Source organism: Symphalangus syndactylus, chromosome 19, assembly GCF_028878055.3.
Source record: "Symphalangus syndactylus isolate Jambi chromosome 19, NHGRI_mSymSyn1-v2.1_pri, whole genome shotgun sequence".
Taxonomy (NCBI): domain Eukaryota; kingdom Metazoa; phylum Chordata; class Mammalia; order Primates; family Hylobatidae; genus Symphalangus; species Symphalangus syndactylus.
The window spans coordinates 70452986-70470269 of record NC_072434.2 but is presented as its reverse complement, the minus strand read 5'-3'; the positions used below and the strand labels follow the sequence as shown (position 1 = coordinate 70470269).

At 50.3% G+C, this 17284-nt stretch overlaps 1 protein-coding gene across 2 annotated transcripts; it reads left to right on the top strand.

Moving 5' to 3' along the window:
* The first annotated feature begins 228 nt into the window (after positions 1-228).
* Positions 229-4999, top strand: LEFTY2 (left-right determination factor 2). Of its 2 annotated transcripts, XM_055234325.1 has the most exons (5): positions 229-558; positions 1444-1472; positions 1575-1690; positions 1845-2084; positions 3799-4999. In XM_055234325.1, exons 1-5 carry the CDS (start codon positions 309-311, stop codon positions 4160-4162), a joined length of 999 nt encoding a protein of 332 aa, XP_055090300.1. In that variant the 5' UTR covers positions 229-308; the 3' UTR covers positions 4163-4999. The 2 variants fall into 2 exon arrangements, with proteins under 2 accessions (XP_055090300.1, XP_055090299.1); XM_055234324.1 differs by having other exon boundaries at positions 1444-1690.
* Positions 5000-17284: the final 12285 nt, after the last annotated feature.

Below are 17284 nucleotides of genomic sequence, written 5' to 3'. Positions count from 1 at the left end.
TGACAGCACAGCCAGAGGCCCCAGGCCTGGGTGGCATCCAGACAGCCCTGTCTTTTCTAGACAGCCCCCTCCTCCAGGCTCAGGGACCTGTCTGGCTGTGAGCTCCCAGGAGGTCCCAGGGGTGTGACCTTCCTCCCTCCCTCTCTCCCTCCCTCCCTCCCTCCCTCTTCCCTTCACCCCAGGCCAGCCCAGGGCCAGCTATAAAGCTGGTCCAGCCTGGCTCTCAGCACACCCAGCTGCCTGAGACCCTCCTTCAACCTCCTTAGAGGACAGCCCCACTCTGCCTCCTGCTCCTCCAGGGCAGCACCATGCGGCCCCTGTGGCTCTGCTGGGCACTCTGGGTGCTGCCCCTGGCCAGCCTCGGGGCGGCCCTGACCGGGGAGCAGCTCTTGGGCAGCCTGCTGCGGCAACTGCAGCTCAGCGAGGTGCCCGTACTGGACAGAGCTGACATGGAGAAGCTGGTCATCCCCGACCATGTGAGGGCCCAGTATGTGGCCCTGCTGCGGCGCAGCCACGGGGACCGCTCCCGCGGGAAGAGGTTCAGCCAGAGCTTCCGAGGTGAGGCCCTCCCTCCCTGCTGCTCCCGGTCCCATGGTCGGGGGCAGGCCGGTTGTGCCCACTCTGGAGGTGTCAAAGGGCCCCTGGCCTTTTGGGACTCTGTGGGAGGCTGTGTGAGGGCCACGTTCCAAGGAGCAGTGAGGAGGGGCTGGGCCTGGGCCCAGGGTCTCCAGCTGTGCACTGAGGGCTCCCCTCCAGCCCAGGGGAGGTGCACCAGGCTAGACCTGCTGGAAAAGCCAAGGCATCAGAGAAGTGAAGGGTGGAGGAGAGAAAGTAGAGCTGGGGAGCAGGCGAGTGTGTGCCTCACGGCACTTGGTGCGGCTGGACTCCCAGAGTGTGTTTTCACACTGCCCCTCTGGTCTGAGCCTGACCTTGAGTAAATGGCTTTAAAATCCTCTCTCCATGTGCTCATCTGGAAGGGGAGTATGACTATGTCTTAGCCATCTCCCAGCCTGGTGAACATCAAAGTGAGTCCTTGTGGATAGAAGCATGTTTGGATAACTGAAAAATACCTAAGTAGACTACCTGGGTCATACCTGGCTGTCAGGGGTGCAGCTGGGCCTGAATCCTCCTGCAGCCTCTCGCCTCCCTAGCTCCTCAGTGCCCAGAGCCAGACCCAAGGCCAAGCACCTGGGTGAGGATTCTGCTCCCAGCATCTCAGCTGAGGCAAACTTGCTAGCCAGGGTCCCACAGGTGCCCCTGCCTGCTGGATGGAAATTGTTACTAAACAAGGCCCAGATCCAAGAGAGATTTGTAAACTGGGTTTGCCCCAGAGATAGAACAGGGCCGGTGTCTCCTGGCCTGGCTGCCAGCTCAGTGGCCCTGCCATCCTCAGAGCTCCGCTGGAGTCGGGGGAGGCCCTGCTGACCCTGCTCTTGTCCCCAGAGGTGGCCGGCAGGTTCCTGGCGTCAGAGGCCAGCACGCACCTGCTGGTGTTCAGCATGGAGCAGCGGCTGCCGCCCAATAGCGAGCTGGTGCAGGCCGTGCTGCGGCTCTTCCAGGAGCCAGTCCCCAAGGCCGCGCTGCACAGGCACGGGCGGCTGTCCCCGCGCAGCGCCCGGGCCCGGGTGACCGTCGAGTGGTTGCGCGTCCGCGACGACGGCTCCAACCGCACCTCCCTCATCGACTCCAGGTGGGCGTCGCGCGGGTGCGCAGGGCAGGGGGAGGGGGCTGCTCGCCCGGCTTGGGGGCGGGGACGTGGGGGGCGGCGCGGGGTCCTCGGGGCCTGTCCCGGTCCCCGCCCTCACGCGGCACTGAGTCTCCGTGTCGTGTGTGTCATGTCTCAGGCTGGTGTCCGTCCACGAGAGCGGCTGGAAGGCCTTCGACGTGACCGAGGCCGTGAACTTCTGGCAGCAGCTGAGCCGGCCCCGACAGCCGCTGCTGCTACAGGTGTCGGTGCAGAGGGAGCATCTGGGCCCGCTGGCGTCAGGCGCCCACAAGCTGGTCCGCTTTGCCTCGCAGGGGGCGCCAGCCGGGCTTGGGGAGCCCCAGCTGGAGCTGCAGACCCTGGACCTTGGGGACTATGGGTAGGTGCGGGACTGGGCAGACCAGAGACAAGCAGCCACTGAGTGGTCTAGACCCCCGTCCCCCGTCCCCAGGACTGTCTGGGGGACCGGATGGTGGCTGTGGGCGAGGGGGTGGGGAGAGCGCGGTGCGGACTGTCCCAGGATGCCAGCGATTGCCCACTACATGTCAGGGTTTCTAATGGCAGAAATTGTATTATTGGCCAGGCGTGGTGACTCAGGCCTGTAATCCTAGCACTTTGGGAGGCCGAGGCAGGCTGGATCACAAGGTCAGGAGTTTGAGACCAGCCTGACCAACATGGTGAAACCCCGTGTCTACCAAAAACACAAAAATTAGCCAGGCGTGGTGGCGCGCGCCTGTAATCCCAGCTACTCAGGAGGCTGAAGCAGGAAAATCGCTTGAACCCAGGAGGTGGAGGTTGCAGTGGGCCGAGATCACACCACTGCACTCCATCCAGCCTGGGGGACAGAGCGTGATTCCGTTTCAAAAAAAAAAAAAAAAAAGGAAAGAAAGAAAAGAAAAAGAAATTGTATTATTCAGGCCAGGCCAGGCACAGTGGCTCACACCTGTAATCCCAACACTTTGGGAGGCTGAGGTCGAGGATTGCTTAAAGCCAGCAGTTTGACACCAGCCTCCGCCACACAGTGAAATCCTATCCTTAAAAAAATTTAAAAAAAAGTTTAAAAGAAATGTCAAAAAAAAAAAAAAATTGTAAGGCAAAGTATGGTGGCTCACACCTGTAATCCCAGCACTTTGGGAGCTGAGGCCAGCAGATCACCTGAGGTCAGGAGTTCCAGCCCAGCCTGGCCAACATGGTGAAACCCCATCTCTACTAAAAATATAAAAATTAGCTGGGCATGGTGGCAGGTGCCTGTAATCCCAGCTACTTGGGAGGCTGTAGTAGGAGGATCGCTTGAACCTGGGAGGCAGAGGGTGCAGTGAGCCAAGATCACAACATTGCACTCCAGCCTGGGCAACAAGAGCAAAACCCCATCTCAAAAAAAAAAAAAAAAAAAGGAAGAAAGAAAAGAAAAAGAGAAAGAAAGAAAAAAAAGAAATTATATGATTCATTTTATTTAAAAAATCTTTGATAATTTTCAATGGATTTTTATATTACCATTGACTCATATACACGTGATTGTAATCATCTACTTTCACTTTCCCCTTCTCCGTGATTAAATCTTTGAAAAATCCTAGCTTTAGCTGTTACTAGGGGCGATGAGCTTCCCTCCTGCTTTGATGAATTCTTTCCTCATGGACAAGTTAACTCTCTGGAGCAGATGGTGGCTGTGTAGCACAGTGGTTAAGAAGAGGCCTTGGAACCGGTTGGCCTGGCCTCCATCTAGCTCTGCCTTCCACTGGCTGCAGGTCCTCTGGGCCATCACCGAACACCTCTGGGTGTCAGTGGCCTCAGGTGGAATGGGGTTAATGCTGGAACCCACCTGAGGATGAAATGCAGACATCACCTGAGATAATACATGTGAAGTACCTAGTTCATTGTCTGGCCTATTAGGAGACCTCTAATTAATAGTAGCTGATTTATTTATGTTTCAGATATGTTTTTTCATTCATCTTCTCACAAATATCCAGCTTTTAGAACATAGTGAGAGCTGGGTCATAAATCTCCCTCCCAGGTGCCCACTAAGCTGTGTCCCAGGCCTTCTGACTTCAGCCTTTCCAGATGACCTCTGACCTTGCCTCTCTTTGCCCACACAGAGCTCAGGGCGACTGTGACCCTGAAGCACCAGTGACCGAGGGCACCCGCTGCTGCCGCCAGGAGATGTATATTGACCTGCAGGGGATGAAGTGGGCCGAGAACTGGGTGCTGGAGCCCCCGGGCTTCCTGGCTTATGAGTGTGTGGGTACCTGCCAGCAGCCTCCGGAGGCCCTGGCCTTCAATTGGCCATTTCTGGGGCCTCGACAGTGCATCGCCTCGGAGACTGCCTCACTGCCCGTGATCGTCAGCATCAAGGAGGGAGGCAGGACCAGGCCCCTGGTGGTCAGCCTGCCCAACATGAGGGTGCAGAAGTGCAGCTGTGCCTCGGATGGGGCGCTCGTGCCAAGGAGGCTCCAGCCATAGGCGCCTGGTGTATCCATTGAGCCCTCTAACTGAACGTGTGCATAGAAGTGGTCTTAATGTAGGTCTTAACTTTATACTTAGCAAGTTACCCCATCCTAATTTAGTGCTCCTGTATGACCTTCGCCCTGTGTCCTTCCATTTCCTGTCTTTCCTGTCCATCACCCATCCTAAGCACTTACGTGAGTAAATAATGCAGCTCAGATGCTGAGCTGTAGTAGGAAATGTGGCATGCTGATTACAAGATACGGCTGAGCAATGCACAAATTTTCAGCTGGGAATTTCTGTTCTCTGGCAATTTCCTGACTGAGTCTGGAACAATAATACCCTATGATTAGAACTGGGGAAACAGAACTGAATTGCTCTATTATATGAGGAATTAAAACCTTCAAATCTCTATTTCCCCCAAATACTGACCCATTCTGGACTTTTGTAAACATACCTAGGCCCCTGTTCCCCTGAGAGGGTGCTAAGAGGAAGGATGAAGGGCTTCAGGCTGGGGGCAGTGGACAGGGAATTGGGATGCCTGGATTCTGATTCTGACAGGGCCACAAGCTAGGATCTCAAACAAACGCAGAAGGCTTTGGGTCGTCATTTCCTCTTAAAAAGGAGGAGCTGGGCTTCAGCTCTAAGAACTTCATTGCCCTGGGGATCAGACAGCCCCTACCTACCCCTGCCCACCCCTCTGGAGACTGAGCCTTGCCTGTGCGTATTTAGGTAATTTCCCACACTGTCTTAGAGAACTTGTCACCAGAAACCACATGTATTTGTGTGTTTTTTGTTAATTTAGCCAAAGCAATTGAATGTAGATACTCTGAAGAAATAAAAAGTGATGTTTCACTCTGTGTCTGTTTTTAATTTCCAGGAGCAATAATGGGGAATGAAAGCAACACAATGATCTGAAGAAAGGACCCCCAACCTCTAGGGGACACTGAAGACTATAATAGCTAAATTTAGATGAGGCTTTCATTTATGATATTTCTATTTTCTCACACAACTCTCATTCCAAAAATATTAAACAATCACTCACGTATGCCTCCTCTTTAGTTTATGTGCTGTCAAAGCAAGCACTGCAGCCTCTTTTTTTTTTTGAGACAGAGTCTGCCTCTGTCACCCAGGCTGGAATGCAGTGGCACGATCATGGCTCACCACAAACTCTGCCTCCCTCCCAGGTTTAAGCAATTCTCATGCCTCAGCCTCCCGAATTACAGGCATGTGCCACCATGCCCAGCTAATTTTTTTTTTTTTTTTTTGAGACGGAGTCTCACTCTGTTGCCCAGGCTGGAGTGCAGTGGCACGATCTCGGCTCACTGCAGCCTCCTCCTCCTGGGTTCTCCTGCCTCAGGCTCCCGAGTAGCTGGGAATACAGGCGTGTGCCACCATGGCCGTCTAATTTTTTGGGTTTTGTTGTTGTTGTTGAGATGAGTCTCGCACTGTCACTTGGGCTGGAGTGCAGTAGCGTGATCTCAGCTCACTGCAGCCTCCACCTTCTGGGTTCAAGCGATTCTCCTGCCTCAGCCTCCCAAGTAGTTGGGATTACAGGCGCCCACCACCATGCTTGGCCAATTTTTTGTATTTTTAGTAGAGACGGGGTTTCACCGTATTGGCCAGGCTGGTCTGGAACTCCTGATCTCGTGAGTTGCCTGCCTCGGCCTCCCAAAGTGCTGGGATTACAGGCGTGAGCCACCGTGCCCGGCCCTTGGTATTTTTTTAGTAGAGACGGGGTTTCACCATGTTGGCCAGGCTGGTTTTGAACTCCTGATTTCAGGTGATCCGACCGCCTTGGCCTCCCAAAGTGCTGGGATTACAGGCATAAGCCACTGTGCCCAGCCTAATTTTTGCATTTTTTAGTAGAGACAGGGTTTTGCTATTTGGCCAGGCTGGTCTTGAACTCCTGACCTCAAGTGATCCACCCGCCTCAGTTTCACAAAGTGCTGGGATTACAGGCGTGAGCCACCATGCCCGGCCTGCCTCCTCTTTAGAAAGTACTGTAACCCCTACAATAGTGGTGATGGGCAATGGGGGTTGACAATAGTGTGGTAAGCGAGCTAACATTTCATGACCAATCACTATGAACCAGGGAACTGGGCTAGGCATTGTCACATGTTACTTAATTCTTGCAGCTATCCCATGAGGTAGGTATTATTAATCCTATTTTTTAGATGAAGAAACAGCCTGAGGTAATGCGAGTGTGTTGAATCTCTATCTCACAGAATGGGTTATAAACTCCTTCCCATGCCAGTCCCCAATAAGCTGTTCTGCTGATGACACAGGCATCAGGTTAAAATGTCATTTGGGAGCTGTCTTATGCAATTCCCCTCCATTTAGCTTTCCCATTCAGCTGGGTTTCCTTGCGCTTGTCTCTGGAGAAAGTTATACAGTCATATACCGCAAAATGATGGTTCGGTCAATGACAGACCACATACACAATGGTGGTCCCATAAGATTACAATGGAGCTGAAAAATCCCTATGGTCTAGTGACATTATAGTCATTATAATGTCCTAGCACAACCCATTACTCATGTGTTTGTGGTGATGCTGATATAAACACACTGACTGTGCTGTCAGTTGTATAAAAACATAGCACATGCTAGGCCGGGCATGGTGGCTCACGCCTGTAATCCTAGCACTTCGGGAGGCTGAGGAGGGTGGATCACCTGGGGTCAGGAGTTTGAGACCAGCCTGGCCAGTATGGTAAAACCCCATCTCTACTAACAAAACAAAAATTAGGCGTGGTGGCGGGCACCTGTAGTCCCAGCTACTCAGGAGGATGAGACAGGAGAAGAATCACTTGAACCCTGGAGACGGAGGTTGCAGTGAGCTGATATCACACCACTGCACTCCAGCCTGGGTGACAGAGTGAGACTCCATCTCAAAAAATAAAATATAGTAAAATAAAATAAAGCACAGCACATGCAATTATACATAGTATATAATACTTGATAAGTGACTGTTACTGTTATGTATTTACTATAATTTTTATTATTTTAGAGTACTCTTTCTACTTATTTAAAAAAAAAAGTTAACTGTAAAACAGACTCAGGCAGTTCCTTCAGGAGGAATCCAGAAGAAGGCATTGTTATCACAGGAGATGACAGCTCCATATGTGTTATTGCCCCTGAAGACCTTCTACTGGGACAAGATGTGGAGGTGGAAGACAGTGATATTGATGATCCTGACCCCGTGTAGGCGTAGGCTACTGTGTGTGTGTGTTTTACGTTTTTTTTTTTTTTTTTTTTTTTGAGACGGAGTCTCGCTCTGTGTCACCCAGGCTGGAGTGCAGTGGCGCGATCTTCGCTCACTGCAAGCTCCGCCTCCCGGGTTCACGCCATTCTCCCGGCTCAGCCTCTCCGAGTAGCTGGGACTACAGGCGCCCGCCACCACGGCCGGCTAATTTTTTTGTATTTTTAGTAGAGACAGGGTTTCACCGTGGTCTCGATCTCCTGACCTCGTGATCCGCCCGCCTCGGCCTCCCAAAGTGCTGGGATTATAAGCGTGAGCCACCGCGCCCGGCCATGTGTTTTACGTTTTAACAAAAAACTTAAAAATTAGAAAAAAATAAACTTTTTAATAGAAAAAGCTTATAGAATAAGGATAAAAAGAGGCCAGGCGCGGTGGCTCATGGCTGTAATCCTAGCACTTTGGGAGGCCGAGGCGGCAGATTGGCTGAACTCAGGAGTTTGAGACCAGCCAGGGCAACATGGTGAAACCCCAACTCTACAAAAATACAAAAAAATTACCTGGGCATGGTGACGCATGCCTATAGTCCCAGCTACTCAGGAGACTGAGACAGGAGAATCACTTGGACCCGAGAGGCAGAAGTTGCAGTGAGCTGAGATCACACCACTGGACTCCAGCCTGGGCGACAGAGCAGGACTCTGTTCCCCTCCAAAAAAATAAAAGAATAAGGATAAAAAGAAAAATATTGTATAAATCTGTACAATGTTTGTGTTTTAATTGTTATTACAAAAGAGTCGGCCAGGTGTGGTGGCTCATGCCTGTAATCCCAGCACTTTGGGAGGCTGAGGTGGGCGGATCACCTGAGGTCGAGAGTTCAAGACCAGCCTGACCAACATGGTGAAACCCTTTCTCTACTAAAAATAAAAAATTAGCCGGGCATGGTGTTGCATGCCTGTAATCCCAGCTACTCAGGAGGCTGAGGCAGGAGAATCGCTTGAACCTGGGAGGCTGAGGTTGCAGTGAGCTGAGATCGTGCCATTGCACTCCAGCCTGATGACAGAGTGAGACTCCGTTTTCAAAAAAAAAAAAAAAAAGTCAAAAAGTTTATTTTTAATTTAACGTTTATAAAAAAGTTACAGCAAACTAAGGTCAATTATTAAAGAAAGAAAAATTTATTTTTACAAATTTAGCATAGGCTAAGTATATAGTGTTGATAAAGTCTGTGGTAGTGTACAGTAATGTCCTAGGCCTTCACATTCACTCATTACTCACTCACTGACTCACCCAAAGCAACCTCCACTCCTCCAAGCTCCATTCATGGCAAGTGCCCTATAGATGATGTGCCATTTTAAAATATTTTACACTATGTTTCTACTGTACCTTCTCTATGTTTAGATACACAAATACCATTGTTATGATTGCCTACAGTATTCAGTACAATAATATGCTGCACAGGGTTGTAGCCTAGGAGCAATAGGCTATACCACAGTCTAGGTGTGTAGTAAGCTCCACTGTGTAGGTTTATGTTGAGTGCACCCCGTGATGTTTCCACAACAATGAAATCGCCTAACAATGCAGTTCTTAGAACATAGCCCCATTATTTTTTTGTTTCTTGTTTTTTTGAGTCAGAGACTTGCTCTGTCACCCAGGTTAGAGTGCAATGGTACGATCTCAGCTCACTGCAGACTCTACCTCCCCGACTCAAGCGATTCTCCTGCCTCAGCCTCCTGAGTAGCTGGGATTAGAGGCACCCGCCACATTTTTGTATTTTTTAGTAGAGACAGGGTTTCACCATCTTGGCCAGGCTGGTCTCGAACTCCCGACCTCACTGTTTCCAGAACTGGTGGGTTCTTGGTCTCACTGACTTCAAGAATGAAGCCGCGGACCCTCGCGGTGAGTGTTACAGCTCTTAAGGTGGCGCGTCTGGTTTGTTCCTTCTGATGTTCGGATGTGTTCAGAGTTTCTTCCTTCTGGTGGGTTCGTGGTCTTGCTGGCTCAGGAGTGAAGCTGCAGACCTTCGCGGTGAGTGTTACAGCTCTTAAGGCGGCGCGTCTGGAGCTGCTCATTCCTCCTGGTGGGCTCGTGGTCTCGCTGGCTCAGGAGTGAAGCTGCAGACCTTCGTGGTGAGTGTTACAGCTCATAAAAGCAGTGTGGACCCAAAGAGTGAGCAGTAGCAGGATTTATTGCAAAGAGCGAAAGAACAAAGCTTCCACAGTCTGGAAGGGAACCCAAGCGGTTTGCTACTGCTGGCTCAGGCAGCCTGCTTTTATTCTCTTATCTGGCCCCACCCACGTCCTGTTGATTGGTAGAGCCGAGTGGTCTGTTTTGACAGGGTGCTGATTGGTGCGTTTACAATCCCTGAGCTAGACACAAAGGTTCTCTATGTCCCCATCAAATCAGTTAGATACAGAGTATAGACACAAAGGTTCTCCAAGGCCCCACCAGAGCAGCTAGATACAGTGTCAATTGGTGCACTCACAAACCTCCAGCTAGACACAGGGTGCTGATTGGTGTGTTTACAAACCTTGAGCTAGATACAGAGTGCCGATTGGTGTATTTACAATCCCTGAGCTAGACTTAAAGGTTCTCCAAGGCTCCACCAGAGCAGCTAGATACAGAGTGTCAACTGGTGCACTCACAAACCTCGAGCTAGACACAGGGTGCTGATTGGTGCGTTTACAAACCCTGAGCTAGATACAGAATGCTGATTGGTGTATTTACAATCCCTGAGCTAGACATAAAGGTTCTCCAAGGCCCCACCAGAGTAGCTAGATACAGAGTGTTGATTGGTGCATTCACAGACCCTGAGCTAGACACAGGGTGCTGATTGGTGTATTTACAATCCCTGAGCTGGACATAAAGGTTCTGCACATCTCCACCAGATTCAGGAGCCCAGCTGGCTTCACCCAGTGGATCCTGCACCAGGGCTGCAGGTGGAGCTGCCTGCCAGTCCCCGCCAATGCGCTCACACTCCTCAGCCCTTGGGTGGTCGATGGGACTGGGTGCCGTGGAGCAGGGAGTGGCGCTCGTCGGGGAGGCTCGGGCCGCACGGGAGCCCATGAAGCGGGTGGGAGGCTCAGGCATGGCAGGCTTTAGGTCCCGAGCCCTGCCCCACGGGAAGGCAGCTAAGGCCTGGTGAGAAATTGAGCACAGCACCGGTAGGCTGGCACTGCTGGGGGACCCAGTACACCCTCCACAGCCGCTGGCCCGGGTGCTAAGCCCCTCATTGCCAGGGCCGGCAGGGCCGACCGGCTGCTCCGAGTGTGGGGCCCGCCAAGCCCACGCCCACCCGGAACTCCAGCTGGCCCGCAAGTGCCGCCTGCAGCCCCCCTTCCCGCTCGCACCTCTCCCTCCACACCTCCCTGCAAGCTGAGGGAGCCGGCTCTGGCCTTGGCCAGCCCAGAAAGGGGCTCCCACAGTGCAGCAGTGGGCTGAAGGGCTGCTCAAGTGCCACCGAAGTGGGAGCCCAAGCAGAGGAGGCGCCAAGAGCGAACGAGGGCTGTGAGGACTGCCAGCACGCTGTCACCTCTCATCATGATCCACCTACCTCGGCCTCCCAAAGTGTTGGGATTACAGGCATGAGCCACCGCGCCCGGCCGATATCACCATTGTTAAGTGAGGTATGGCTGTACTTCGGGATAAAGGACTCTATTTCTTACCTACAAAGCTAATTAATACTAACTAAATAATAAGAGAAAAATAGGCTGGGCGTGGTGGCTCATGCCTGTAATCCCAGTACTTTGGGAGGCCGAGGCAGGTGGATGGCTCTAGGCCAGGAGTTCGAGACCAGCCTGGCCAACATGGTGAAACCCCGTCTCTACTAAAAGTACAAAAATTAGCCGGGCGTGGTGGTGCACACCTGTGATCCTAGCTGCTCAGGAGGCTGAGGTAGAGAATCACTTGAACCTGGGAGGTGGAGGTTGCAGTGAGCTGAGATTGTGCCACTGCGCTCCAGCCTGGGTGACAGAGCAAGACTCTCTCTCAAAAAAAATTAAAATAAAATCGTAACAGAAGAAAAATAGAGCTAAAAAATGTCTAGACAGCCAAGATTTTCCACTTGGGGTATTGTAAATACCAGGGCATGTGGTTGCTTTGTGTACTAGAAGGATATCAATATCCACCTGAAGAACTCTACCAGCTACACAGTGATGTATCTGTGGCTCTAAAAGATCTGTGGATTCCTAGGCAGTCACGTGCAATCAGTGGCAAAGATGGGCCTGCTCACACCAGGCTGAGTGTGAGCTAAAAAAAAAAAAAAATGCAGGAGATTGGCTTCATTTCAAAATGTAAGGTGTGCTCATCAGGATAGGGAGACTGTGGTAGACAGAACGCTCTCCCCAAAGTCACCTGGGCCCTAATCCTTGCAACCTGTGACTATGTTATGTTACATAGCAAAAAGGACTCTGCAGATGTAATTAAGGTTACAAACCTTAAAATAGGGAGATTATCTTGGATTATCTGAGTGTGCCCAATCTAATCACATGAGCCCTTCAAAGCAGAGAACTTTCTCTGGCTGGAGGCAGGAGAGATGAGGTAGAAGGGGGAGGTCAAAGAGATCTGAAGCATGAGGAGGACTTGCCCTGCCATTGCTGGTTTGAAGATGAGCGAGGCCATGAGCTAGAGAATGTGAGTGGCCTCTAAAAGGTGGGCTGACTCCCAGCTGATAGCCAGCAAGGAAAGGGGACCTCAGTTCTACACCCACATGGAAGTGAATTCTGCCAACACTTGAATGAGTCTGAAGGTGGATCCTCCCCCAGAGCCTCCAGATAACAGGCCAGATCATCAGCTGACGTGGGGATTTGTCTTTGTGAGACCTGGAGCAGAGAAACCAGCTGAGGCTACTCAGACTGTTTTTTTGTCTTGTTTTGTTTTGTTTTAAAGACAGGGTCTCACCGCCACCCAGACCGGAGTAAAGCACGATCATAGCCCACTGCAGCCTCAATCTCCCAGGCTCAAGTGATCCTCCCACCTCGTTCTCCCCAAGTAGCTGGGACTACAGGCTCATACCACCATACTGGCTAATTTTTAAAATTTTTGTAAAGACAGGGGTCTCCCTATGTTGCCCAGGATGGCCTCAAACTCAGACTTTAAATCTACAAAATGTGAGATAAAGTTGTTTCGTTTTAAGCAGCTAAATTTGTGATGAATTAATATAGCAGCAATAGAAAATTAATACAGACAGTAAGCCAAATCCCATTAGAAGTGGGATGTAATTACAATTTTTTTTTCATTTAAAAGATGAAATAAAGGGCCAGGTGCAGTGGCTCAAGCCTGTAATGCCAGCGCTTTGGGAGGCCAAGGCAGGCGGATTGCTTGAGCCTGGGAGTTCAAAACCAAACTGTACAACATAGTGAGACCATCCCCATCATCTATACTTTAAAAAATACAAAAAATTAGCTGGGCGCGGTGGCTCACGCCTGTAATCCCAGCACTTTGGGAGGCCGAGGCGGGCGGATCACGAGGTCAGGAGATTGAGACCATCCTGGCTAACATGGTGAAACCCTGTCTCTACTAAAAAAAAATACAAAAAATTAGCCGGGCGAAGTGGCAGGCGCCTGTAGTCCCAGCTACTTGGGAGGCTGAGGCAGGAGAATGGCGTGAACCCCGGGGGGCAGAGCCTGCAGTGAGCCGAGATCCTGCCACTGCACTCCAGCCTGGGTGACAACGAGACTCTGTCTCAAAAAAAAAAAAAAAAATACAAAAAATTAGCCAGGAGTAGTGGTTGTAGTCCCAGCTACTTGGCAGGCGGAGGTGGGAGGAGTGTTTGAGCCTGGGAAGTTGAGGCTGCAGTGAGCCATGATGATGCCACTACACTTTAGCCTGGGTGACAGAGCAAGGACTTGTCTCAAAAAATAAATAAATAACATTAAAGATAATTTTTAATGTTTTGCAAACCACCCATAATCCCACTATCCTAAAACAAAATTACTTTGGTTTTTGCATATCACCTGTTTCCATGCAGCATGAGTAAATACTTATTTTAAAAACCAAGGTTTTGGCTGGGCACGATGGCTCACGCCTGTAATCCCAGCACTTTGGGAGGCTGAGGCGGGTGGATCACGAGGTCAGGAGATGGAAACCATCCTGGCTAACACAGTGAAACTCTGTCTCTACTAAAAAAAAAAAAAAAAAAAAAAAAAATGCAAAAAATTAGCCAGGCGTGGTGGCGGGCACCTGTAGTCCCAGCTACTTGGGAGGCTGAGGCAGGAGAATGGCGTGAACCCAGGAGGCGGAGCTTGCAGTGAGCGGAGATCCCACCACTGCACTCCAGCCTGGGCGACAGAGAGAGACTTCGTCTCAAAAAAAAAAAAAAAAAAAATCAAGGTTTTGGCCAGGCATGGTGGCTCATGCTTGTAATCCCGGCACTTTGGGAGGCCAAGATAGGTGGATCACCTGAGGTCAGGGGTTCGAGACCAGCCTGGCCAACATGGTGAAACCCCGTCTCTACTAAAAATACAAAAATTAGCCGGGCGCAGTGGCTCACGCCTGTAATCCCAGCACTTTGGGAGGCCGAGGCGGGCGGATCACAAGGTCAGGAGATCGAGACCATCCTGGCTAACACGGTGAAACCCCGTCTCTACTAAAAATACAAAAAATTAGCCGGGCGAGGTGGCAGGCGCCTGTAGTCCCAGCTACAAGGGAGGCTGAGGCAGGAGAATGGCGTGAACCCCGGGGGGCGGAGCCTGCAGTGAGCTGAGATCGTGCCACTGCACTCCAGCCTGGGTGAAAGAGCGAGACTCCGTCTCAAAAAAAAAAAAAAAACAAAAAAAAAAAAAAAAAAAACAAAAATTAGCTGGGTGTGGTGGTGCACACCTGCAGTCCCAGCTCCTCAGGAGGCTGGGGCAGGAGAATTACTTGAATCTGGGAGGCAGAGGTTGCAGTGTGCCGAGATTGCACCACTGTACTCCAGCCTGGCTGACAAAGCTAGACTCCATCTCAAAAAAAAAAAAAAAGGTTTTTTTTCTTTCTTTCTTTTTTTATTATACTTTAAGTTCTAGGATACATGTGCACAACGTACAGGTTTGTTACATATGTATACATGTGCCATGTTGGTGTGCTGCACCCATTAACTCATCATTTACATTAGGTATATCTGTTAATGCTATCCTTCCCCCCTCCCCCCCACCCCACAACAGGCCCAGGTGTGTGATGTTCCCCTTCCTATGTCCAAGTGTTCTCATTGTTCAATTCCCACCTATGAGTAAGAACATGCCATGTTTGGTTTTTTGTTCTTGCGATAGTTTGCTTTTTTTCTTTCTTTTCTTTTTCTTTTTTGTCCTTTTTTTTTTTGAGACAGGGTCTCACCGTGTTGCTCAGGCTGGAGTGCAGTAGCAGGATCTTAGCTCACTGTAACCTCCACCTCCCAGGCTCAAGTGATCCTCCCACCTCAGCTTCCTGAGTAGCTGGAACTACAGGCACGCACCACCGCACCCAGCTAATTTTTTATTTTTATTATTTATTTATTTTTTTTTTTATTTTCTGGTAGAGACAGGGTTTTGCCATGTTGCCCAGGATGGTCTCGAACTCCTGAGCTCAAGTGATCCGCCCGTCTCAGCCTTCCAAAGTGTTGGAATTACAGGCATTAGCCACTGTGCCCGGCCAAAATCAAGTTTTAATGTGCCTATTGCATAGGAAAAAGAAGTGAAGAGAGTTATACTCCAAAAGGGTCACATTGGTTCTAAATCTTTGTGCGGTGGGATTGAAAACAATGTTTTTCCATTTGTTCTCAGTGTCCAGAGTGTCACTGTCGCCCAGGCTGAAGTGCAGAGGCACGATCTCGGCTCACTGTAACCTCTGCTTCCTGGGTTCAAGCAATTCTTGTGCATCAGCTACCAGAATAGCTGGGAGTACAAGCACAGGCCATGATGCCCAGCTAATTTTTGTATTTTTAGTAGAGACAGGGTTTCGCCACATTGGCTAGGCTGGTTTGGAACTCTTGTTTTCAAATGATCGCCTGCCTTGTTCTCCCAAAGTGCTGGGATTACAGGCATGAGCCACTGCACCCGGCCTTCCATTTGATCTCATTTCTAATTTTTCTAAAGTAAACATGGATTATTTATGCAATAACAAAAAGAATTCAAAAATGCACTCAAAAATGTGTCTCTTTGGAGAAGCTCCTAGGACAGGGAGGATTGAGGGCCAAGGCACTTGCCATCTGTTTATCTGGGAGCAGCACAGGCTTCTCTCTCATTTCCTAGGTCATCTCAGTTCTTAGGAGAGACTGGCCTGCTGTTTAGAGGTAGGAGAGACTGGCCTGCTGTTTACAGGGAGGCCCTGAGGCCCTGATAGTGAAGAAGCAGAAGTAGACAGAAGTGAAGCAGCATCCATTTTGTCTGAGACAGCTGGAGGGGGCCATCAGGCAGGACAGAGGGGAGTGAAGAGGGAGGAAGGGTACGAACAGCTGAACCTGACTGGTGGATGAGGGGATGGGAGTAGAGGGGTGAAGGTGGGCGGTCCTGGCAGCTTTGTGGATGTGTTCTGTTCAGAGACAGCAAAAGGATAGTGGGTGCCCAAGGAGACAAGTGCCAGCAGGGACTGAGCATGTCCCATGGCAGGATGGCAGTGCAAGGCTAGGGGTGTCCTTTAGGGTGGCTGGATGGGAACGAAAGGCTTCCCCTCTCCTCTTCTCAACTTCAGTTCAGAGGAACTCCACAGGCATCAGATGTGATTGCCTTAGAAACCAAGGCAGTGGCCACAGCACCAAGGAAATGGGCCTTTAGAGTCAGCAAGGTCATTAAAAGAGAATAAAATGGGCTTACCTACATTTAAAATAGGTAACAGGCTGGGTGCGGTGGCTCGTGCCTGTAATCCTAACACTGGGAGGCCAAGGAGGGAGGATTGCTTGAGGTCAAGAGTTCAAGATCAACCTAGACTAACATAGCGAGACCCTGTCTCTATTATATATGTATATATCTATATGTATTTGGGTTTTTTTGTTTTCTTTGTTTTTAATTTTTGTTGTTTTTTCTCTTTTGCTTTTTTTATTTCCATTTTATATTTTTAAAAAATAAAATATAATAGATTTTGTATATATAAGCTTTAAACTTTGGAGATGAAAAAAAATAATAGATCAAAACTACCACAAAAATGGTCAGTGGCTCACTTGCTGCCCTAAGTCCAAACTGAGAAGAGCAAGTGCCTTTGCTAATCCATCTCTTATGTGGCCAGTCCTGGCTGGGGATGAAGCCAACACTGGGGGTCACCAACATGGCCTCTTTTTTTTTTTTAGACAGAGTCTCACAGTGTTACTTAGGCTGGAGTGCAATGGCATAATCTTGGCTCACTGCAATCTTCACCTCCCGGGTTCAAGCAATTCCCCTGCCTCAGCCTCCTGAGTAGCTGAGATTACAGGCACCCGCCACCACGCCCAGCTAATTTTTTGTATTTTCAGTAAAGATGGGGTTTCACTATGTTGGCCAGGCTGGTCTCGAACTCCTGACCTCAGGTGGTCCATTCGCCTCAGCCTCCCAAAGTTTTGGGATTACAGGCATGAGCCACCGCACCCGGCCATCCTTTCTTAGGCTTTTGCAGTTCTCCTATTTCACCCTGGCTCCCGGAAGTGGAAACGGGAGCTATCAAGGCAAGGCAACCAGGTAAGGGATGGGTCTATGTACGGGGTCGGAAAGGAGTGAGACACAATTATCCCCCTCACCCCACTCCAAAACGCACATTCAGCTTCAGCACAACCTCCTGTATTGCAGGTCAGATCCAGAGCTCCCCACAACAGACCACAGCCAGGAAAAGCAAAGGGCCCTGCAGTGCTCTGGTGGACTATGGGGAGGGTGAGTATCCTGCAGAGGAGCAGGCAGCATTAGGAAGTTGTGAAGGAGGGTAGACCCCCAACTTCCTCACTACCTGACAAAGACTCCTCTACAACAAAAGGGAGGCCAAATGCAGGCAAACAGAAATGAGACAAAGAGAAGAGGGGAAGTGCTGGCAGCGCA